The sequence below is a fragment of the Lepus europaeus genome, chromosome 1 (assembly GCF_033115175.1).
Source record: "Lepus europaeus isolate LE1 chromosome 1, mLepTim1.pri, whole genome shotgun sequence".
NCBI lineage: Eukaryota > Metazoa > Chordata > Mammalia > Lagomorpha > Leporidae > Lepus > Lepus europaeus.
Genome location: NC_084827.1, coordinates 93,753,521 through 93,774,539, shown reverse-complemented (window position 1 = coordinate 93,774,539; position 21,019 = coordinate 93,753,521). Strand labels below are relative to the sequence as shown.

The following is a 21,019-nucleotide window of genomic DNA, read 5'->3' as shown; positions in this document are numbered from 1 at the left end:
CATCCTTCGACTCCAGGGCAGGTCCATTTCCAGTGATCCACCTCTTGGCAGAGCTGCCAGGGCTCTTCACAAGCTGACTTCTGCTGAAGCCCAGGCTTACCACATTGAAAGCCACTGCAGTGGACTGGCCTGTTGGGTCTCCTTGAGGGCAGATCACTGTACAGATCAGCCTTTAATAGGCCTGCCACCCATTGCTTCTGATGCCGAGCTTTCTTTTCCTCCTGGTTTTTGTTAAAGCAGACCAGAGGATGCAAGTCAAGGGAGTGCCCAAGTCCCATCTCTAATCTTCAGTGTACAAGTCTATAGTCACCGGCATGTTCTGTAGTACTTTTTTCTAAGGTAGACAATGCCCATGAGGAAAATTATATTCTCACTTTAAAACTTTCTTTCCCTTTGGTCTGAAAGGGAGGTTTTTTTCTACTTACTGTATACTTTGCTGATGGCAAAGAGAATCTAGCTATGAGATTATTATTTAAGTTCTTATTTTGGCTATGCTATTACAGAAAAATGTTAGCCATCTCTTTTTTAAGGTCTAAAGATTAAATTGTGCATCCTACAGATTCCTTCATAATAGAATTAGTTTCCTACCTTGAAGAGAATAGAGAAATGAAAGAACAAGTTGGGCTTAGAATAGAGAAATGAGGGAGCAAGTCCTAGATCGCTTGCTGACAATAGCAATATCACATGAATACTTAGCAAACAGTTTCAACCATTAGATAACAACTTAAGAAAACATTTACCAGAAGGTCCAATGCCTTCTATAAATTTTAAGAATCATGTATTTGGAAACACCTCTTAAATATCTAACATGGTGTAGTTTGTTTAACCAGTAAACTAAAGCACAACCATATAAAATGTTTTTAGTTTCTTTCTACCAACAAGTTTAAAACATATGATACACAGATTCAGGTCACACTAATTAAAATGTATCTTTGATTGATTTTAGCAGCTTAAATTTATGGACAATCTTATCTATAATCCATTTAAAATAAAACTCTTAATAAAATTTCCCCATGTGGACATACAATATGTACACACATATAACATAGCATAGTAGACCAATATAGCAATTTTAATAATAGCTTTTAAAATCTTTAACTCTTTTTGTAGATTGCCAATTGATTTGAATTGCTTTTTGTTTTTAGTAACCTCAGTTAACCATACTTTCTCTCAGTTGGTACTGTTAATACATTATTGGCTTCATCTGTTTACAGAGCCATCCCAAAGTACTGAATACAATAGAAGTGGCTGGAAAAAGTCCATAGGAACCTATAGGAGGACAGCTAAACACATGCACAGTGTTGTGCATGCACAGTGTTGTCATAATGTGTATTTTCCATGAGGTTTTTGAAGACCCCTCATATCTTTCTGTCTATTGTCAATTTACATTCAGCTTGGTAACTCTGGCCTGTGGGCCGTAGAAGGCCTGCAAAATCATTTGGTCTGGCCCTGCCAAGGCAACTGCAGGTGGGACTCAATTCATTAAATCTATAGCAGGTTAATTTTTAAGTTGACAATTTTGTATGGCCTACGAGTGATGTTACAGTTATCCGAATGGCCCTTGGCAGGAAAAAAAAGGTTACTATCTATCTTTCCATCTGATGTGTGTGTGTGTGTGTATCACTCATATTTCAGCATTTACTTCATGTATTGTTTCATGGTTTCATAGTTTACTGGGAAATTATCTTTGCATAAAAGATGCTTTTTCTTACTCTACATTGCTAACATTTCAGATTATCAGTAGGCACTTGAACATATCTGTTCCACTGTGAAGTCATTACTTAAAGATGTGTGTAAAATTTTACTTATTGTGTATAAAATGTGTAACCTTTTCCTTTGTTTCTCAAATTCTTGTGGTCCTGAAATGCCTACTAATTTATTTGCTGAAACTTTCTCCTGATGAATGTTTATATATTTTCTTTGATAGCGTTTGTATACAGAAGCATGGGACAAGGACAAGACCCAGATCCATATAATGCCAGACACACCAGAAATTATGTTGGCAAAAATGAATAAAATCAACTACAGTGAGGTGAGCAGATGCTAATTCTCTGACATTTGCATTATTCTCTTATTTCAAAGGATCTATTCCACACAGATGTACTTTTGTAAAAGATTTTTTTATTTATTTGAGAGGTAGAGTTAAAGACAGAGAAAGGGAGAGACAGAGAGAAAGATCTTTCATCCACTGGTTCACTTCCCAAATGGCCACAACAGCCAGAGCTGGGCCAATCCGGAGCCAGAAGCTTCTTCGGTCTCCCACATGAGTGCAGTGGCCCAAGCACTTGGGCCATTCTCTACTGCTTTCCCAGGGCACAGCAGAGAGCTAGATCAGAAGAGGAGCATCCAGAGCACCAGCATGTACCCTTATGGGATGCTGGCGCTGCAGGTGAAGGCTTAGCCTACTATGCCATAGCACTGGCCCCGCTGATGTACTCTTAAACAATGGCTTTATAAAGAATGTTCTTTGTTTTTTCTAATGTGAAAAACTCTTGCATTTCAATCACCATCATAAATGTCAAACTTTTGAGTAGTAAGAATTATTGTTTAGATAGCACAAATCACAAGAACTAATAATTTAAGCAGTAACCATAAATTAAGTATACCATTTTTAAATTAATTTTTGAAGTTAGGAAATTAGCAATAGACCAAATAAATGAGTTCAAAAAATTCATGAAAAAATTGGATTAAAAGCTTAGTTATTTTTTAAATTCATGCATAGTTTTTCCATAATATGCATTTTACATGTACCTCCACTTGATGCTATAGCTTAACTGTGGTAAATACATTTTCCACACATGATATATTGTTCCCAAACTGTAGGGTCAACATTTAAGATTTTTTTTTTCCAGGCAGAGTTAGACAGTGAGAGAGAGACAGAGAGAGAGTTATAGACAGTGAGAGAGAGACAGAGAGAAAGCTCTTCCTTCCGTTGGTTCACTCCTCTAATGGACGCTATGGCCGGCGCTGCGCCGATCTGAAGCCAGGAGCCGGGTACTTCCTCCCGGTCTCCTATGTGGGTGCAGGGACCCAAGCACTTGGGCCATCCTCCACTGCCTTCCCAGGCCACAGCAGAGAGCTGGACTGGAAGAGAAGCAACCGGGACTAGTACCCGGAGCCCCAACCGGGACTAGAACCCCCGGGGTACTGGCAACGCAGGTGGAGGATTAGCAAAGTGAGCCACGGTGCCGGCTTAAGATTTTTAATATATAAGATTACTCATTAGTCCCTTCATCATATATGTAGGCCACCTATGAGGATTTAAATTGAGCAATAAATACACCATTTATGGCGACATTGAAATAAATATTATGCTGTTGAAATATTTGCAGAATTGAAAACTTGAGATTTAGTGGGTCAAAGTAAAGGACTGAAACCACAGTACCACAAAATGACAGAGGGAGAGGGGGAGAAAAAAGGAAAAAGAGAGGAAGGAAAGGAAGAGGGACAGAATGAACGTGCCTGCCAATGTGTGTGTGAGCAAGGCGATTTCCCTTTCAGTGTACAAAGGGCCACCGACCCATTTCACAATCAGTTGCTTAGGGAAGTCAGCCTCCCTTCCAGTGCAGGAGTGTCCACCCAATAAATTGCTAAACTGCTTTTGCTTAGGGATTCCCAGTGACAAGGAGCTAATCTCGTAAGTCAGTTCCTTTGTTCTGGAGAATTCCATCAGAAAGTGCTTTTCAGATGGACCAACCCAGGACATGCTTTCTGCAAATCCATAGACTTCTGAAGTTGTGCAGTCCATATCTATGCCTACCTACAGGGACAGAGCCAGCTCCTCTGATTGCCCAAACATCCCCAATTCCTGGCCATCCCCAGGAAAACAGGACACTCAGAAATGAACAAAACATTGTGCATGAGGAATGACTGGTATAGAGTGTGTGTGTGTGTGTGTGTATTTATAAAACCATATAGAATATCATTGACTATCATATTTGCTCCTCTGGACATTTGGCCAACATTCCATACCTTGTGCTGCCGGGGCTCACTGGCAGTGATGCCAATGCTTGTGCACATGGAACTGGGGTCAACCTAAAGACATTGCACATGGACTAATGCTAGGTTCTCTCTGTCCTGAATGTATGCAAATGGTAATTTAAATCTCAGTTCCAACATGGGTGTTTATGTAGTTTCTTTTTCAATTAAAGCTATGGGTTTAAGCTTATGGGAATTTTTGTAAATCTAAGATTATCTCAGCTGATGTATTAGTTATTTCTCCCAGCTTTGTGCCAGCCAACCATAAAATACTATTTCACCGGTTAGGTAAGCATTATAATCTGTCTTTTGCAGAATATAACCTAGAGAATTTAGTTAGAATAACCACTATCTTAAGTAATTTTGGAGATGCAGACTCTAATTTTAATGTTTGTATATATAGCTCTTAATTGTCACCACAGACTAAAAACATCAAATCCTGCTTTCAAATCAGAAAAGATTAAATTTGTAGCTTGACCCATATTGTAGGTTCTTAGTTATTACAGAAAAGCATGTACTGTATATGCAGGAATTTTAGGACATAAAGAGCCCCTATAAGCCTCCTCTCAGTATTTCTGGAATTCTCAGCTTAGTCTGCTGAAAAAGGTCAGAGATGCTATTGTATAGCTACTAGTTCCTCAACTCCCTGGGAAAAATCCTGAGTATTTAGCCTGCCTGACCTCCTTTATCTGTCTTTTCACCATCAGTTTAGTTCAATAATTTTGTGTTTTCTTCTCATTTAGGACAGGAAGGTAAAGTGCAAATTTACTGTGTCATTATTTTCTTCAAAGATTTTTGCCGTTTCCCCATTTTCTGTAAAATTAAGCACCAGCTTCTCCCTGGGCCTCCCCACTGTGAATTTGCTCCCTGGTGCCTTGATCCATGTGGTTCCCTTTGCCCTTGACTGCCATCTTAGTCTCTGGAAACCTGACTCCTCATTGAAAATCCAACTCAGAAGGTCACCGGTCTACGGGAACTTCTCTTGTTCTCAGTTCAGAGTAAATTACTCCTTCCTGGAGCTATTTGTTAGTAATCGGCTTAAATCACCTCTTGTGGTTTGACTTTTAAGCAGTTAATTTCATAGCTTATCAACTTTTCCATCAGTTCTCTTAGAAACCTTGAAAATGGGAAAGGCCTCATCCTCATCTTTTATTTTTTTTATTTTTATTTATTTGAAAGATAAACACACAGACCAGAGAGAGAGACAGAGAGACAGAGAGAGAGAGAGAGAGAGAATGTCCCATCTGATGGTTCACTCCCCAAATATCTGGAACAGTAGAACTCAATCAGGCTAAAGTTGGAAGCCCGGAACTCAGTTGGGATTTCCTATGTGGGTAGAAGGGACCTAAGTACTTAAGCAATTGCCTGCTGCCTCCTAGGGTACCCATTATTAGGAGGCTGGAATTGGAAGTGGAGCTGGTATGCCCATCCAGGCACCCTGACATGGGATTAGGTATCTCAAGTGACATCTTAACCACTGCTCTAAATGTCCATCCCCTCATCTTCATCTATGATTCAAAGTACCCAGAACAGTGCCAGATACAGTGCTAAATAAATGTGAATTGAATCAATTGCTATGACCAGCTGTTCCTCTGGATTTTCCCACCATAGGTCTATAAGTTTCAGCTTAATTTTTCCAGTGCTTTTCAAACTTGATTCACTATTTTAACTAAACATTTAAAAACAGCATATAATAGCTATATATTATATGTAGTTAATTCAACATAAGTTCTAAAATAAAAATCAAAGATGTAATGTTGTTCATAAGTGTCATTTTACTCAAAATGCAGAAGGCTTAGAATTCTCAGAGGTTAGACTCTCACAGACAGCTTTATATGTGGGGAATTTAGTGAATTATTTCAATATTCTGCTAGTTTGGATGTTAATTTCAACATATGACTATTTTTGTGGTCCAAATTTAGAGTCTGTATAAACTGGCCAATGAAGAAGCAAAGAAGAAAGGCTATGATTTGAGGAGTGACGCCATCCCCATTGTCGCGGCCAAGGCCTCCAGAGATATCGCCAGTGATGTAAGTTCTGTTCCCTGTACAAGATCCTTGGGATATAACATTTTCACTGAACTAAATCTTTAAAAAGAACTTTCAGGGACCTGATGCATTGGTGTGGAAGTTATCCTGATATACGGGTCTGGAAGTCTTCAGAAACCTAGTTTTTAGGGAGATGAAAAATTTGGTGTTTACAAAAGGGATTTGTAACCTGCAAGACAGAACATCTTCAGTGAAAGTCCATCAAGGACAGAGAAAGATCCATTTATGTGAAGGGCTCAGGTTTTGAAGATGCTTATGTTAAAAGTAATCACTATGCGGTTAGAAAAGTTAATAGAAAGTGTGACTCATAGACTAAAGTTCTCCCAGTGAAAATCATGGCTTGACTTTTAGGAACATTTTAATGTACAATATTAAAAGTGCACATGACATTAGCTATTACAATTCACTTGTAAGATTATGAAGACAATGATCAGTACCAGAGATGGCTACTGCCCAAGCTGCACCCTTAACAAATTTCCTGGATGTGTGGGGTATGCCACTCAGAGTTAAACCATCATTTTTCCTAGTGACCCAGGAGTCTTAAGGAACAGACTATTGCTTTAAAAATCAAGTCCCACTCTTACGGAATATGGTGATATATTCTCTTACATTAGTTATCAAGGTAGTGATTTAGATTATGTCTGAGGGCACTTCAGAAAGTTCATGAGAAAAGGAATTAAAATATAAACTAATTTAAGGACAAAAATTTTTGAAATCATGGCCTAATTTTTGCAAAATATGCATTTCCATAAAGTTTTTGAAAACTCTCATATTTTGGACTCTTCCAGAAGATAGATTTGTGCCAATAATATAATGAAGTAATATTAACCAGCATTGAGAACTCTGTGCTACAAAGTTTATTGCAGTATTTCATTTAGTCTTTGTAATAACCCTGGATATACATATCATCATTACCCAAATGTTGTGGATTGTTTAAGCAATTTGCCCAAAACTAAACTCAGCAGATAGTGGAAGTGGAGACTCCGGAAGACCTAATTGCTTTCCTCTGTACCCTACTGAATCCTGCTGATTCATCTGTTCACGTTGAGTGTCCCATATCTGAAACGCTGGACACAGAAGTGCTTTGGATTTTTTCAGATTTTGGAATATTTTCATATACAAAGGGACTTCAAATAGTTTGTGAAAAATGGAATTGAAAGATAAGATTATTTCTATGTAAAAAAAGTTTTGAAATCCACTCATAGTTTCTTCATAATACATATTTTCCATGAACTTTTAAAAAAACATTATGAAAATGTCTTTTAAACATTATGAAAGGGTGACAGAGAAAGACTGAAATAGGGAGAGTAAGATCTTTCATCAGCTGACTCACTCCCCAGATGTCCCCCCAGCAACCAGGGCTGGAGCAGGCAGAAGCCAGGAACCTAGAACTCCATTCAGATCTCCCGCATGGGTGACAGGGGCTGCCATTATCTGCTGTCTCCCAGGATGCATTACCAGGAAGCTGGATTGAAAGTGGAGGAGCCAAGATTTAACCCAGCACTGCATTATGGGATATGGGCATTCCAAGCGGCAACTTAACCTGCTGCACTACGACACCCATTGCTTCCATTAACTTTTTGAAGATCCCTTGTACATAATGAAATATCTTGGTGATGGAACCCAAGTCTAAATATAAAATTCATATATGTACCCTGTACACACAGCCCGGTGGTGTTTTACATATAACCTTTCTAACATGCCTGCAGTTTGACTGTGACCTGTCTCGTGAGGTCATGTGTGGAAGTTTCCACTTGCAGCACCATGTCTGCACACAGAAATTTTCAGGTTTTGGAGCATTTTAGATTTCAGATTTTTTAGGTCAGGGGTAATAAACTTCCAGTCTTTGAGACTGGAAACACAGATTTTACATATTTGGCTCAGATTCCAGGATAAAGTCAATGGACATGGAATAATAAAAGCATTGTTGGCCCATGGGAAACTAGAACTCATAACTGTAGTAGGAGGATGCTCTTACGATCTGAGTTGCTATATAAGCTTTACTAGTATGATCTTTTTCAAAATGATGCAAAAAATTTGCTATTGCCACTGAACTGCATTAATCCAATAAAAATAATAAATTCTCCTCTGTTGCTGCTACAAGTGGTCCTTGCCGTAGAGCACTTCATGCTTGTAGGGACCAGTCACTCCTTGTATTGCTTATAAAATACCCACACAACCAAGTATGTTCCTTTCCTTTTATGATTTTATTATAAGATCCAATTCACCAGGTTCCTTGGTTCAAGTGACCTCTCCCTGACTGCCACAGGAGACATCTCTCTCCCCATTGTGTGCGCTTCTTACCTCCCAAACTCTTCCTTATTATCATGCCAAGGGTGATTCGGGATAAATACCACAATTAAATTAGTTTCATCTATTTTACCACCTCTAGAAGCATCTAGGATAAAGGCCAGGATATGGGCTTAAGTTGGACTTAAGCCAATTAAATTTTGATGAAAGTGAGAGAATTCTTACAGACTTATAGCCCCGAGAGATCTATAATATAAACCTGATTTGTGCATTTTCATTTCAGTACAAATACAAAGATGGTTACCGCAAGCAGCTCGGCCACCACATTGGAGCGCGGGACATCAAGGATGATCCCAAGATGATGTGGTCCATGCATGTGGCCAAGATCCAGAGTGACAGGGAGTACAAGAAGGACTTCGAGAAGTGGAAGACCAAGTTCAGCAGCCCAGTGGACATGCTGGGGGTGGTGCTGGCCAAGAAGTGCCAGACGTTGGTCAGTGACATAGACTACAAGAACTACCTGCACCAGTGGACGTGCCTGCCTGACCAGAGTGACGTCATACACGCCCGGCAGGCCTACGACCTGCAGAGTGATGTGAGTACAGCAAATGTACAGGAGCTGTGTGCAGAAATCATTTAACTATGGAAAAGTGATTCCTTTTTTTTTTTTTTAATCACTTCATACAGTTTTACTGTTTTACAATTCTGGAGGTCAGAATCTGAAATAGGTCTCACCAGGTTGAAGTTACAATATCAGCAGTTACATTCCGAGAGACCTCGGGGGATATCCGCTAGAGACTGGCTGCATTCCTTGGCTCGCAACCCCCTTCAACTGCCTTCAGCCAGCAACATGGGCCAACTCCTTTTTTTTATTTTTAGAAAGCTTTTATTTAATAAATATCAATTTCATAGGTACAGCTTTAGGAATATAGTGGTTCTTCCCCCAATACCCACCCTCTCACCCCCGCTCCCATCCCACCTCCTACTCCCTCTCCCACCCCATTCTTCATTCAGATTCACTTTTAATTATATTTATATACAGAATATCAACTCTGTACTAAGTAAAGGTTTCAACAGTTTGCACCCACAAAGACACACAAAGTATAAAGTACTCTTTGAAGACTAGTTTTACCATTAATTCTCATAGTACAACTCATTAAGGATAGAGGTCCTACATGGGGAGCAAGTGCACAGGGACTCCCGTTGATTTAATTAACACTTTGATTTATGGTGTCAGTAATCACTAGAGGCACTTGTCATGAGCTACCAAGGCTATGGAAGCCTTTTGAGTCTACAAACTCCGTCAGCAGGAAAAGTGAATCTTTATATACAACGTGTTGGCTAATTCATGCTGGGATCTATTGCTCAGTAAATGAGATTGGAACTATTCTTGCTTTAGTTTGAATATATTAGGAGTCCTTATGAGGAAGTGGAGTTTACAACCTGGACTTAGTCTTACAAAAAAAAACTGGAATAAGTGATGCTAGAATTCAGGGCCCACCTGAGAAAGACATTATCTTTTATCCTTGTAAGGAGGAATGAAACAACAAATTTTATTTGAAATAAATTTACTCTGAAGTGTGTTTTTTTTTCTCCACTTACTTGTCAAACAAACAAGGTTATACTTATTTGAATGCTAATGCCTGCCACAACACTAAGTGTTATTCTTATGACACAAAAGATGTTGCTGTACCTGCAGGCAACTTGGCTATTTGGTTGATGCTTCTTGCTCTTAGCAATGTAGTCCTCTTTGTGGAGGGGCAGTAGGGCAAGGACAGAGCTTGATGCTACTCAGGAGCAGATGCTCTATCTGAAATCTGAGAGTGAGAAGCATGATTCCTGCAACATGCATATTGTAAACATTAAAAGGAATTCTTAAGTATCAGAGGGCTTTGAAGAATAAAATAGTGGCTGTTCCTAGAAACTGAGCAGCTGCTCTCAACATACAGGACTCTGTTTTGCAAAAGGAAAGGCCTGCCCAAAAACAGTGAGAACGTTGATGGGCTGCTGGCCATCTGTCTGTCAGGTGCTATTCCTGGTTGCCTTCCTTCTACTCTGACATGATTTTAATAATGTAGGAAGCATTGGAAAGTTGAAAAGCATTCCAGAGATGGAAAGTGTTAATTGCTTTCATTCTTGCTGCTCTGACTTCGAGGGCAATAAGTAGTCAACACAGGACAGTTCCAAAAAGACTTTTCATGTAGATTGAAACGTGCCAGTTGATGTTCTCAGTTAGTAGCTGTTACAGGTGAAATTCTACCAATGAACTGAGCAGAGGTCTAATACTGTTGCTGCGGAAGTTGTGAATATTTGAGGGCACATAAAAATCTTTAGCAGAAAAGCATGTTTAAAAATAAAGTGAGAAATGAAGACATGGCAGGATGATTCGAGAAAGGAGTTTGTGCCTCCATCCAGAGAATTGTAGGGAAGGGCCTGGGATCCTGGACCAATGACTTGGTCGCTTATTGCCATGAATCCTGGACAATGTTATAGCTGCCCAAGGTCTATCCTGGGGACACAGGGGCCCTACATCATTCGTGTATGTCAGCTTCGTTTTGTTCCCTTAAAAAGAGCATGAGAAATATTTAGAAATATAAGGAAAAAATACATAGATTGCAGTAAGAACCCAAATCACTGGAAAATCCCACTCCTCCCAACGTATTAACCCACATTGTTTCGTGTGCCATTTTTCCATTTAGTATGATGTTAATGGCATTTCTACATAGCATCAATGCTTTCAGAAAGTGAGGCTTGTGATGCCTGCACAGTGTTTCATTTGTGTAGGCCTGAAATTGATTCCTGGTGGTCACTGTTGGACCAGGTATGGGCCCATGTGTGGTTTCTCCCACTCTGGAGTGGCATTCTTTCCCTGTGCACATGGAAATGATCATTGAAACAATCATAAGATATTAGCTAGGATCGCTTCTTTCCTAACAAGCCAAAATGTTTGATAATTCTTTATTTGGTTAGGAGACATTTCTGGGTCATCTCTGAACACTGTTCCTCTGTCCGTCTGCCTAATATAGTAAACTGTATTGCTGTGAAAACAGAATTGCACTTTAATTCTATTTGCATTTTTAACCTACATCTCTTGGTCTTGATGAAGAGTTTCTTTTTTCTCTGCTTAGAATATTTATAAGTCCGACCTCCAGTGGCTGAGAGGCATTGGTTGGGTCCCCATTGGATCTCTGGAGGTGGCCAAGTGCAAGAGAGCGGCAGAGATCCTGAGTGACAACATCTATCGCCAGCCTCCAGACAAGTTCAAGTTTACCAGCGTGCCTGATTCTCTGGAACAGGTGCTGGCCAAGAACAATGCCATCAACATGAACAAGGTGAGCCCCAGCTGCCTCAAGCTTTTCCAAGATGCTCAAAGATGGCATTACACATTGATGCTTGCAGGAATCAGAGTTATCCATGACAACGGGGGGTCATGTTGACCTTAAAATCAAACACTTGAAACCTTCTAAATAATATTGGCAATTTGCTCTTTCAACTTTGATAACTAACAACATGACTAAAACTTCCAATGAAATACCTTATATATATGCAAATCTGGCCTGTTTTTTCCAACTAGGTGGCTGATGACTTTTTTTTTTTTTTGGGTAAAATACAGTGTTAAAATTTATTTCACCTTTTTATCTTTTAACATTTGTTTATCAGTTTTAAAATTTAAAAATTTTAACATTTTGTCACATTCACTTATATTAATTCACATATATTAATAAAATAAATATTTTATTTAAATATGCATATATGCTATTTTTTTAAACAGAAATATTAATATCATAAAGAGAGGGATTCATGGCAATGATCATAACATGGAGAAAGAAGGGTATATTGTCATGTACGTGGTATAATTCTGTGATGCAGCATTTGTAACTGTACCAGATGATATGATCTCTACACAGTTTTGTACTCCCTATGATTATAACTCCAGATTTTTTGTAATCCCTATTTCAAAGGGTTTTAAATCAACTTATTTCTTTTACAGCGTTTATACACAGAAGCCTGGGACAAAGATAAAACTCAAATCCATATAATGCCCGATACACCAGAAATCATGCTAGCAAGGCAGAACAAGATCAACTACAGTGAGGTATGAGGAAAATCTGTGGTGCTATGCTTATGTTGTTTGTTTTCCTACACTTGGTTTTATGGAGATCCTCGAGCCTCACCTCGCAGGGCACATGTGGCTGTTTCATATGAGCATGCAGTCCATCGAAACTTTCTGCACTGGTTGAATGTTAGTTTTAGAGGGTTCCTCAGGCAAGTTGAAGTCCTATTGTCTTTCCAGTTTGTGACCAACCCCAGTGTGGGTCAGGGAGACTGGATAGTGTTTGGGCATTTTCAAGGGGTAGGATTGCCAGATAAAATACTGGCCCATTCTTTGCACTAAAACAGTATTTGCTGTTTACCTGAAATTCATGTTCAACTTGATATACTATATTTGTATTCACAAAAGCTGGCAACCTTTCCTGAGGGGCCTCAAATCATGTGTGTCTCTTCCCCACCTGGGTCTGGAATAAAATTAGGAAATAAAGGAATAGAAAGAGAAGTCAAGATCTCAGGTGTTTTCTAATACTAAAGTTAGATTAAAGGGTGCAATTATAAGAGAGCCAAATGGGTCTGTAACCGAACCTCAGGATTAGGTTTCCCCACCCAGCACAGGCTGAGCTGGACTGGAGCCGAGGCAGGGAGGGGGCTTCCTGGAGTCCAGAGGGGCAGAGGACACCAGGCCTGATCCTAAAGGGAGAATGGGGAGGTGAGCAGAGGCCGACCCTAATTCTATCCCTGCTAATTAGATGATCAGTAAATCAGTGCACCTCTCCAGGGCACAGAGACTGAAGGGACAGAGGAAGGCCAGGAACGTAATCAAGCTTCTTTCTTTTATACAAAGAAAACCTCGAGCTTAGGGATGAAGTGTTCTCTCTCATCATGATTTTTTTAATAGTAAAATGAAATTTTACAGATGCGTGCTTTACTAATATGGTATAATCAATATTTAGAGTATTTTTAAAAGATTTATTTGAAAGATCTGTTTACTTGACAGAGAGGGTGGGAGGGCGGAGAGTAAGAGAGATCTTCCATCTACTGGTTCATTTCCCAAAGGCCTGAGAGAGCCAGGGTTAGGCAAGGGCCAAAGCTAGGATCCAGGAACTCCATCTGGGTCTCCAATGTGGGTGACAGGAACTCAAATACCTGGGCCATCATCTGTTGCCTCTCAGGCCCATTAGCAGGCAACTGAATGGGAGGTACATAGAAGGTAGGACTTGAACCAGGCACTCCAATATGGCTTTGAGAGTCCCAGCTGGTGGCTTAACTTACTGAACCACAACTCCTGCTCTCTCAAACTTAGAATTTTTTTAAAGGTTTATTTTTTACTTACTTGAAAAGCAGAGTTACAGAAAGAGGGAGAGACAGAAAGAGCTTCCATCTGCTGGTTTACTCTCCAAATAGCCACAATGACTAGAGTTGGACTGACCTAAAGCCAGGAGGCAGGAGCTTCTTCCAGGTCTCCCACATGGGTGCAGGGGCCCAAGGACTTGGGCCATTTGCTGCCGCTTGCTGAGGTGCATTAGCAGGGAGCTGGATTGGAAGTGGAGCAGCCAGGAATTGAGTCGGCACTGATACTGGATGCCTGCGCTGCAGACAGCAGCTTAGCCTCCTGCACCACAGCATTGTCCCTTTCAAATTTACAATCTTAAAGTGGAGATTATAGTCAAGTTAATTGTGTTTTAAGTTGTACTTCATTATTATTTTTTTTTTTTTTTGCTTTTGAACATGTTACCTGGTGGTCATAAAATTTTGGTAATGAAATCAAAATATTTTTATTTGTGCACATTATATTAAATATTGTCCTGCCATTCATTTTTTGCTTAGTGGCATAATACAGATTGGTGTTTTGTCTATTGATATGTTTTACTAGATTATATTAGTCTGTGTTGATATGTATTTCACTTAATATGCAAGTGATATTAATCCATAATGACATAATAGACTAACATGCCAATCGATATTAATATTCATTGCTATATGCTATTTAGTTCTGTTGCTGCATAGTATTCTTTGTAGGAATAGCATTTATTTAGTTTCCATTATTGTGAGAAATTTAGACTGTTTCTAGTTCTTATCCTTTCTAAAATTATATGGTGTGTCACTTGATATCTTCAGATTGTTGCTGCCTGGTCTTTTCCTTTAACTCTGCCTCTCTTTCTGTAGAGTCTGTATAAACTGGCCAATGAAGAATCAAAGAAGAAAGGCTATGACTTGAGGAGTGACGCCATCCCCATTGTGGCGGCCAAGGCCTCCAGAGATATCGCCAGTGACGTGAGTACAAACCTGGATATTTATGTAGGTAGAGAAGCCAGGGAGGCAGGATCATTATTGCAACAGGAAGATCCATCTGCTTGCCAGTTAGGGCACATTTATTGATCAGTTTTCCTAAATCAAAGATATGTGTTTTATTTGAAAAAACTCATATATTTAACTCCAAAGACTTTAATATCAAGGTACTATGGTAAAGTGGTACCCTAAATTTTGATAAGATTGAGTCAGAGTACAGTTATTTTTTTAACTTTTATTTAATGAACATAACTTTCCAAAGTACAGCATGTGGATTACAATGACCCCCCCCATAACTCCCTCCCACCTGCAACCCTCCCCTTCCCCACTCCCTCTCCCATTCCATTCACATCAAGATTCATTTTCAATTATTTTTATACACCAAAGATCGATTTAGTATAGATTAAGTAAAGATTTCAACAGTTTGCACCTACATAGAAACACAAAGTGTAAAATACTGTGTGAGTACTAGTTATAGCATTAAATCACAATGTATAGCATATTAAAGACAGAGATCCTACATGAGGAGTAAGTGCACAGTGACTCCTGTTGTTGACTTAACAAATTGACACTCCTGTTTATGGCGTCAGTAATCTCCCTAGGCTCTAGTCATGAGTTGCCAAGGCTATGGAAGCCTTTTGAGTTCACCGACTCTGATCATATTTAGACAAGGTCATAGTCAAAGTGGAAGTTCTCTCCTCCCTTTAGAGAATGGTGCCTCCTTTTTTGATGACCTGTTCTTTCCACTGGGATCTCACTTGCAGAGATCTTTCATTTAGGTTGTTGTTGGTTTTTTTTTTTTGCCAGAGTGTCTTGTGTCTTGGCTTTCCATGCCTGAAATACTCTCATGGGCTTTTTAGCCAGATCCAAATGCCTTAAGGGCTGATTCTGAGGCCAGAGTGCTGTTTAGGACATCTGCCATTCTATGAGTCTGCTGTGTATCCTGCTTCCCATGTTGGATCGTTCTCGCCCTTTTTATTCTATCAGTTAGTATTAGCAGACACTAGTCTTGTTTATGTGATCCCTTTGACTCTTAGACCTATCATTATGATCAATTGTGAATTGAAATTGATCACTTTGACTAGGGAGATGGCATTGTTACATGCCATCTTGATGGGATTGAATTGGAATCCCCTGGCACGTTTCTAACTGAAAAGTTACTTTAAGAGCTTCCTTTTGAATTGTTTTTAAGCCAAAAGAAAGAAAAAGTGGGGGAAAAAACTCAGAAAAATGGTGAATGGGTATCTCTGGAGGAAGTGGGTCCTTTGGAGAATTCAGAGTTCTGTAAATTTATATTAGTGGCTTGCCTGAATTAGAAAATATCCAGAATTGGTTCTTGTTGCTACCAACTGCAAAATGCTTTCTGATCAGTGTTCAGCCCATTTTCTCCCTTCAGGAATCCCATGCACCTATCTCTGACAGATAGGACATGCTGGGGGGAAACACGATCCTGTCCGTTTTGGAGTCAAGTGACCCAGTAAAAGTCAGAAGGGCTAGTTGTGGGAGGGATGATGGGTGTGTTAGGTGGGGGATTGGATATCTACAGACTCAGGGGTAGCATTCTCAATATTGTATGTAAGATTTCTGGGTTGATTGATTTCACTGGTCCAAGCAAAAGAAAAGGCAATACACAGACTGATTGATGTGAAAAATATTACTGCCTTTCTTTCCAGGCACTGAGTGTCTGCAAACCATAGGACTTTGTAGTTTGGCCTGTCTTCCCGTTAGGCTATTGCTGTGAAGTCTAATCAGAGTTTAGGATGAGAAGATGAACTGATAATTGGATAATTCTATTTCTCTGCAAGCATTACTAATTTAAAAATCATGCAGTTTAAGTCAGTGAGATTTTGATCTCTTTTTACCCACTTTTTATTTTTGAAATGGCCACTTTCATTTCAGTACAAATACAAAGATGGTTACCGCAAGCAGCTCGGCCACCACATTGGAGCCCGGAACATCAAGGATGACCCCAAGATGATGTGGTCCATGCACGTGGCCAAGATCCAGAGTGACAGGGAGTACAAGAAGGACTTTGAGAAGTGGAAGACCAAGTTCAGCAGCCCAGTGGACATGCTGGGGGTGGTGCTGGCCAAGAAGTGCCAGATCCTTGTAAGCGACATAGACTACAAGCATCCCCTTCACGAATGGATCTGCCTGCCTGACCAGAATGACGTGATTCATGCCCGGAAGGCCTACGACCTGCAGAGCGATGTGAGTACCTAACATCCGCAGTGTCCATGCTTATTCTGGTAAAACATAGACAGTGGCCTAGGGTTAGATAGACCCCTCAGCCCTCAGAGGGATGATGTTTCCTTTCTTTGCTCCCCATTTTTAAAGCCTCTTTTTTTTGAGAGACAGCGTGACATCAAGAGACTATATCCAATTTTGCCTTCATATTTCAAAAGACATGGCTATGAAGTTTATGCAACATTTTCCAGTCTTTTTTTTTTTGTTATTATTTTTGAAATCCAGTGTCATAAGGTCTTCAGTCATACTTGATTTTGTTTGCTTTCACCAGAACATTTATAAATCTGACCTCCAGTGGTTGAGAGGCATTGGTTGGGTCCCCATTGGGTCTGTGGATTTGGTCAAGTGCAAGAGAGCAGCAGAGATCCTGAGTGACAACATCTACCGCCAGCCTCCAGACAAGCTCAAGTTTACCAGCGTGCCTGATTCTCTGGAACAGGTGCTGGCCAAGAACAATGCCATCAATATGAACAAGGTGAGTCCCTATGTAGGAGGAGATAAAATGCCTATGATTAACGTAATCTTTTTTCTTTATGCAATTAAATTGCTATCTAAAATAATAGTGATTGGTTGAGTTCTTATTCAGTTACTTGAGAATTACAAAAATCTATGGCAGAATTTTTGCTTTGTGTCTTATAATAGGCCACCTATATTTGGGGTTTAAATTGTTTAAAACTTATGAAAGTATATTATATATTATTTGGCATCTTTCATGTTGGGTACATATCTAGGTAAGCATAGAAATAACAAGATGCAAATCTCTATAACTTTTATTCAAAAGAAATCTAGAGATGGCACATCCAGTATGTTTGTAGTTAGACAACAAACATCCAAGAAGGAAAACCATGGGGAGGATTTGTTAACATAGCCACATACAGATATGGATGTGTGTATGATTGAGAAATACTTGCTTTTCATTTAATTTGAAGGTGACTGGTTACTTACACAGAGACACATTCTGCTTGTCTGTATATTATTTATTTTTATATATTACCATACATTTATATTTAGTTATGACAAACATCCTATAAAATCAAAGTGGCTAAAAAGAGTGTTAACAGAGAGCACATAACACAAATAGCAGGGGAACTGGCTTTCAGCTCTGTTATCATCTCTTGATTGCAAACTCCTGTTTACAACAAACTTTGCTTTCTAAATTCATTAATGTTTTTATTTTTCATAGCGCTTATACACAGAAGCCTGGGACAAAGACAAGACTCAGATCCATATGATGCCTGATACACCTGAAATTACGTTGGCAAGACAAAATAAAATGAATTACAGTGAGGTGAGGCCATTTATTTCCTCTCTGGCCACATTGATTTTTATTGATGCAGAAATGTCAGAGTTATAACTTTAAGCCTCATTATGCCAACTAGCTGAGTTTTCTTTTTTTATCTTAGCTTGAGTATACATATTAATATATATCTAAAAGGTAGATAGAAAGGTAAATAAATAAATAAAATTGTCTCCACATCAGAAGGGAAAAAATCCCTCAAAGTCAACTACTAATAACTGAGTTATATAATTGTAGTTAAAAATGATTGGGTTTCTCAAATCCTTATTCAATGTCTCCAATGAGTTTTTCTTCAGTTATCTCATGTATAAAACGAGATAAAAATGCCTTTTTTGAATAATGTTTTTGATAAATAAATGAGATAAAATATATAACATTGCCTAATGTGGAATCTGATGCAAAATAGTTGCTTAACACACTTTAATTTCTTCCCTTTATACTCTAATAATTCACCATGAATACTAAGTTTGTTTAATATGCCCAAAATAACTTGGGGTTTATTTATGAGAACTGAAATGAGAGTTCCTAAATTCACTCATTTCAAAATTGCCTGAGGACAATAAAACTCATCCTTTTATGAACTGTCTCCAGTCTTCTTAAACTTGTCATCATAAATCTTGGCAGTCTAGAAATAGTGCTGTATAAATAGCTTCTTGTACAATTGCTCTTGCCCAAGTCAAGAATTTAACTGGTTGATTCAAGAAGAATATTAATTTCTTACACATTCATGTGTCTTCATTTAAAAATAAAGGAGGGAAGATTTTTCTTCAATTTGAGATTACTGAAAAATTTAACTGATCTTTAAGACTTGTCCAAATTTATCATTTTACCTATATTAATTCCTTTTGCCTATAATAATGTAGCCCTAAAGAGCAGACATGCTTATATCAAATAATCAGGACAAGCATGATGGAGTGGATATGATTTTGATATATTGATTTTCTCTGATAATCAATATATCAAGGGTAAGTCAAGGGTAAGTCTGATCATGACTATTTGACTGGCCTTGGCTTCTGTCCTTATTGAATGAGCAGTTTTTTTCTTGGCCATGGAACTTCTTCCAAGAAACTAATGTTTCCTATGGCAGCAGTAGTTTCTACCTGACTGTAGGAAAGCTCCTAAACCTCTCCTTGTAGCAGAGTCAAGGTGAGTTGAGGTGAGTGAAGGCAATTTCTTTTTTTCCCAGACTGCCGAGAGGAAAGTGGTTTTTTTTTTTTTTTAAAGATTTATTTATGTATTTGAAAGGCAGAGTTACAGAGAAGCAGAGGCAGAGAGAAAGGTCTTCCATCCACTGGTTCACTCCCCAGATAGCCTCAACGACTGAAGCTGCACCAATCCGAAGCCAGGAGCTTCTTCCGGGTCTCCCACGTGGGTGCATTCCATAAATGTAAAAACAAAGCACAACAAATATATCTGATTTTTGTCTCTTAGCTTCTCATTTATTCAAGTCCTTTGGGATAAGTGACTTACCCAACAAGCTTTAAGATGTAGCCTTGATGATAACTAAGTGTGTTCTCTTCTTTGAAGCACTCAATCTTTTTCAAATGTTGGGGAAAAAAGGAAGCTTTTTACTTGAAATACAGTTTTTTCCATTGATATAACAAAGATATTTCTGAGCATTTCTCTTCAAAGGAAAAATACAACAGATGAAGTATTTGACTCTCCAGTTACAAAAGAAACATTTCTAGATATTTTTAAGAAAAAAATGTACCCTTTCAGTTTTATCTCAAAATACTACATTTATTCACATTTTAAATTTCTGTTTGATAATCAGAAGGGTAGAGACAGAGAGAAAGGCAGAGAGAAGAGAGAGAGAGAGAGGGCAAGCTCCCACATACTGGTTCACGCTCCAAATGCCTGCAATGGCTGGTGCTGGGCTAGGGCTTAAGCCAGGAGTTGGGAATTTAATCCAGTCTCACCCATGGGTAGCAGGGACCCAGCTGCTTGAGTCGTCACCACGGGCTCCTAGGGTTGCACAAAGGCAGGAAGCTGGAGTCGGGGGAAGAGCTGGGAAATGAACCCAGCACTCCAATATGGGATGTAGGCATCTTAACCACTGGTCTACATGCCTGCTCCTGCCCTCATTTTTTCAGCTTTTCCTGTAAATGTCAACTTGAAAAGGACATAGACTTCCACACCTCAGTATTGCTCACCATAAACACACAATAGCATCGCTCTAGGTCTTCTAAGTCATTTAAATAGTAATGTCTGTGAGTCATATTTATACTTCAGATACTCTTCCTTAATCTCATTAGAGAATGGGACATAAGAATGAGAAAATTAGTTTTAATTATTTCTGTCACACTTCTTTTTTTTTTTTCCTTTTAGCGTGCTGTTGTGCTTTTATTTTATTTTTTTTTAATTAAACTTTTATTTAATGAATATAAATTTCCAAAGTACAGCTCATGGGTTACAATGGCTTCCCCCTCCCAAAACTTCCCTCCCACCCGCAACCCTCCCCTTTCCCGCTCCCTCCCCCCTTCCAATCACATCATGATTCATTTTCAATTCTCTTTATATACAGAAGATCAGTTTAGTATATATTAAGTAATGATTTCAACAGTTTGCCCCCATATAGCAACACGAAGTGAAAAAAAATACTGTTGGAGTACTAGCTATAGCATTAAATAAGAGTGTACAGCACATTAAAGACAGAGATCCTACATAATATTTCTTTAAAAAAATTAATTAATTTTCTATGCCATTTCCAGTTTAACACCAGGTTTTTTTTTTTCATTTCCAATTATCTTTATATACAGAAGGTCGATTCAGTATATAATTAGTAAAGATCACATCAATTTGTACCCACGAAGAAACACAAAGTGTAAATATACTGTTTCAGTACTAGTTATAGCAT

At 38.9% G+C, this 21,019-nt stretch overlaps 1 protein-coding gene across 1 annotated transcript in view; it reads left to right on the top strand.

The window, feature by feature from the left end:
• NEB (nebulin) overlaps positions 1 to 21,019 on the top strand; it is a 221,607-nt gene that overhangs the window by 86,402 nt on the left and 114,186 nt on the right. The window contains exons 61-65 of the mRNA XM_062186689.1: positions 1,928 to 2,032; positions 5,901 to 6,008; positions 8,560 to 8,871; positions 11,405 to 11,608; positions 12,268 to 12,372. Of these exons, the coding sequence (XP_062042673.1) occupies positions 1,928 to 2,032; positions 5,901 to 6,008; positions 8,560 to 8,871; positions 11,405 to 11,608; positions 12,268 to 12,372 (834 nt within the window). The remainder of the gene's footprint in view (positions 1 to 1,927; positions 2,033 to 5,900; positions 6,009 to 8,559; positions 8,872 to 11,404; positions 11,609 to 12,267; positions 12,373 to 21,019) is intronic.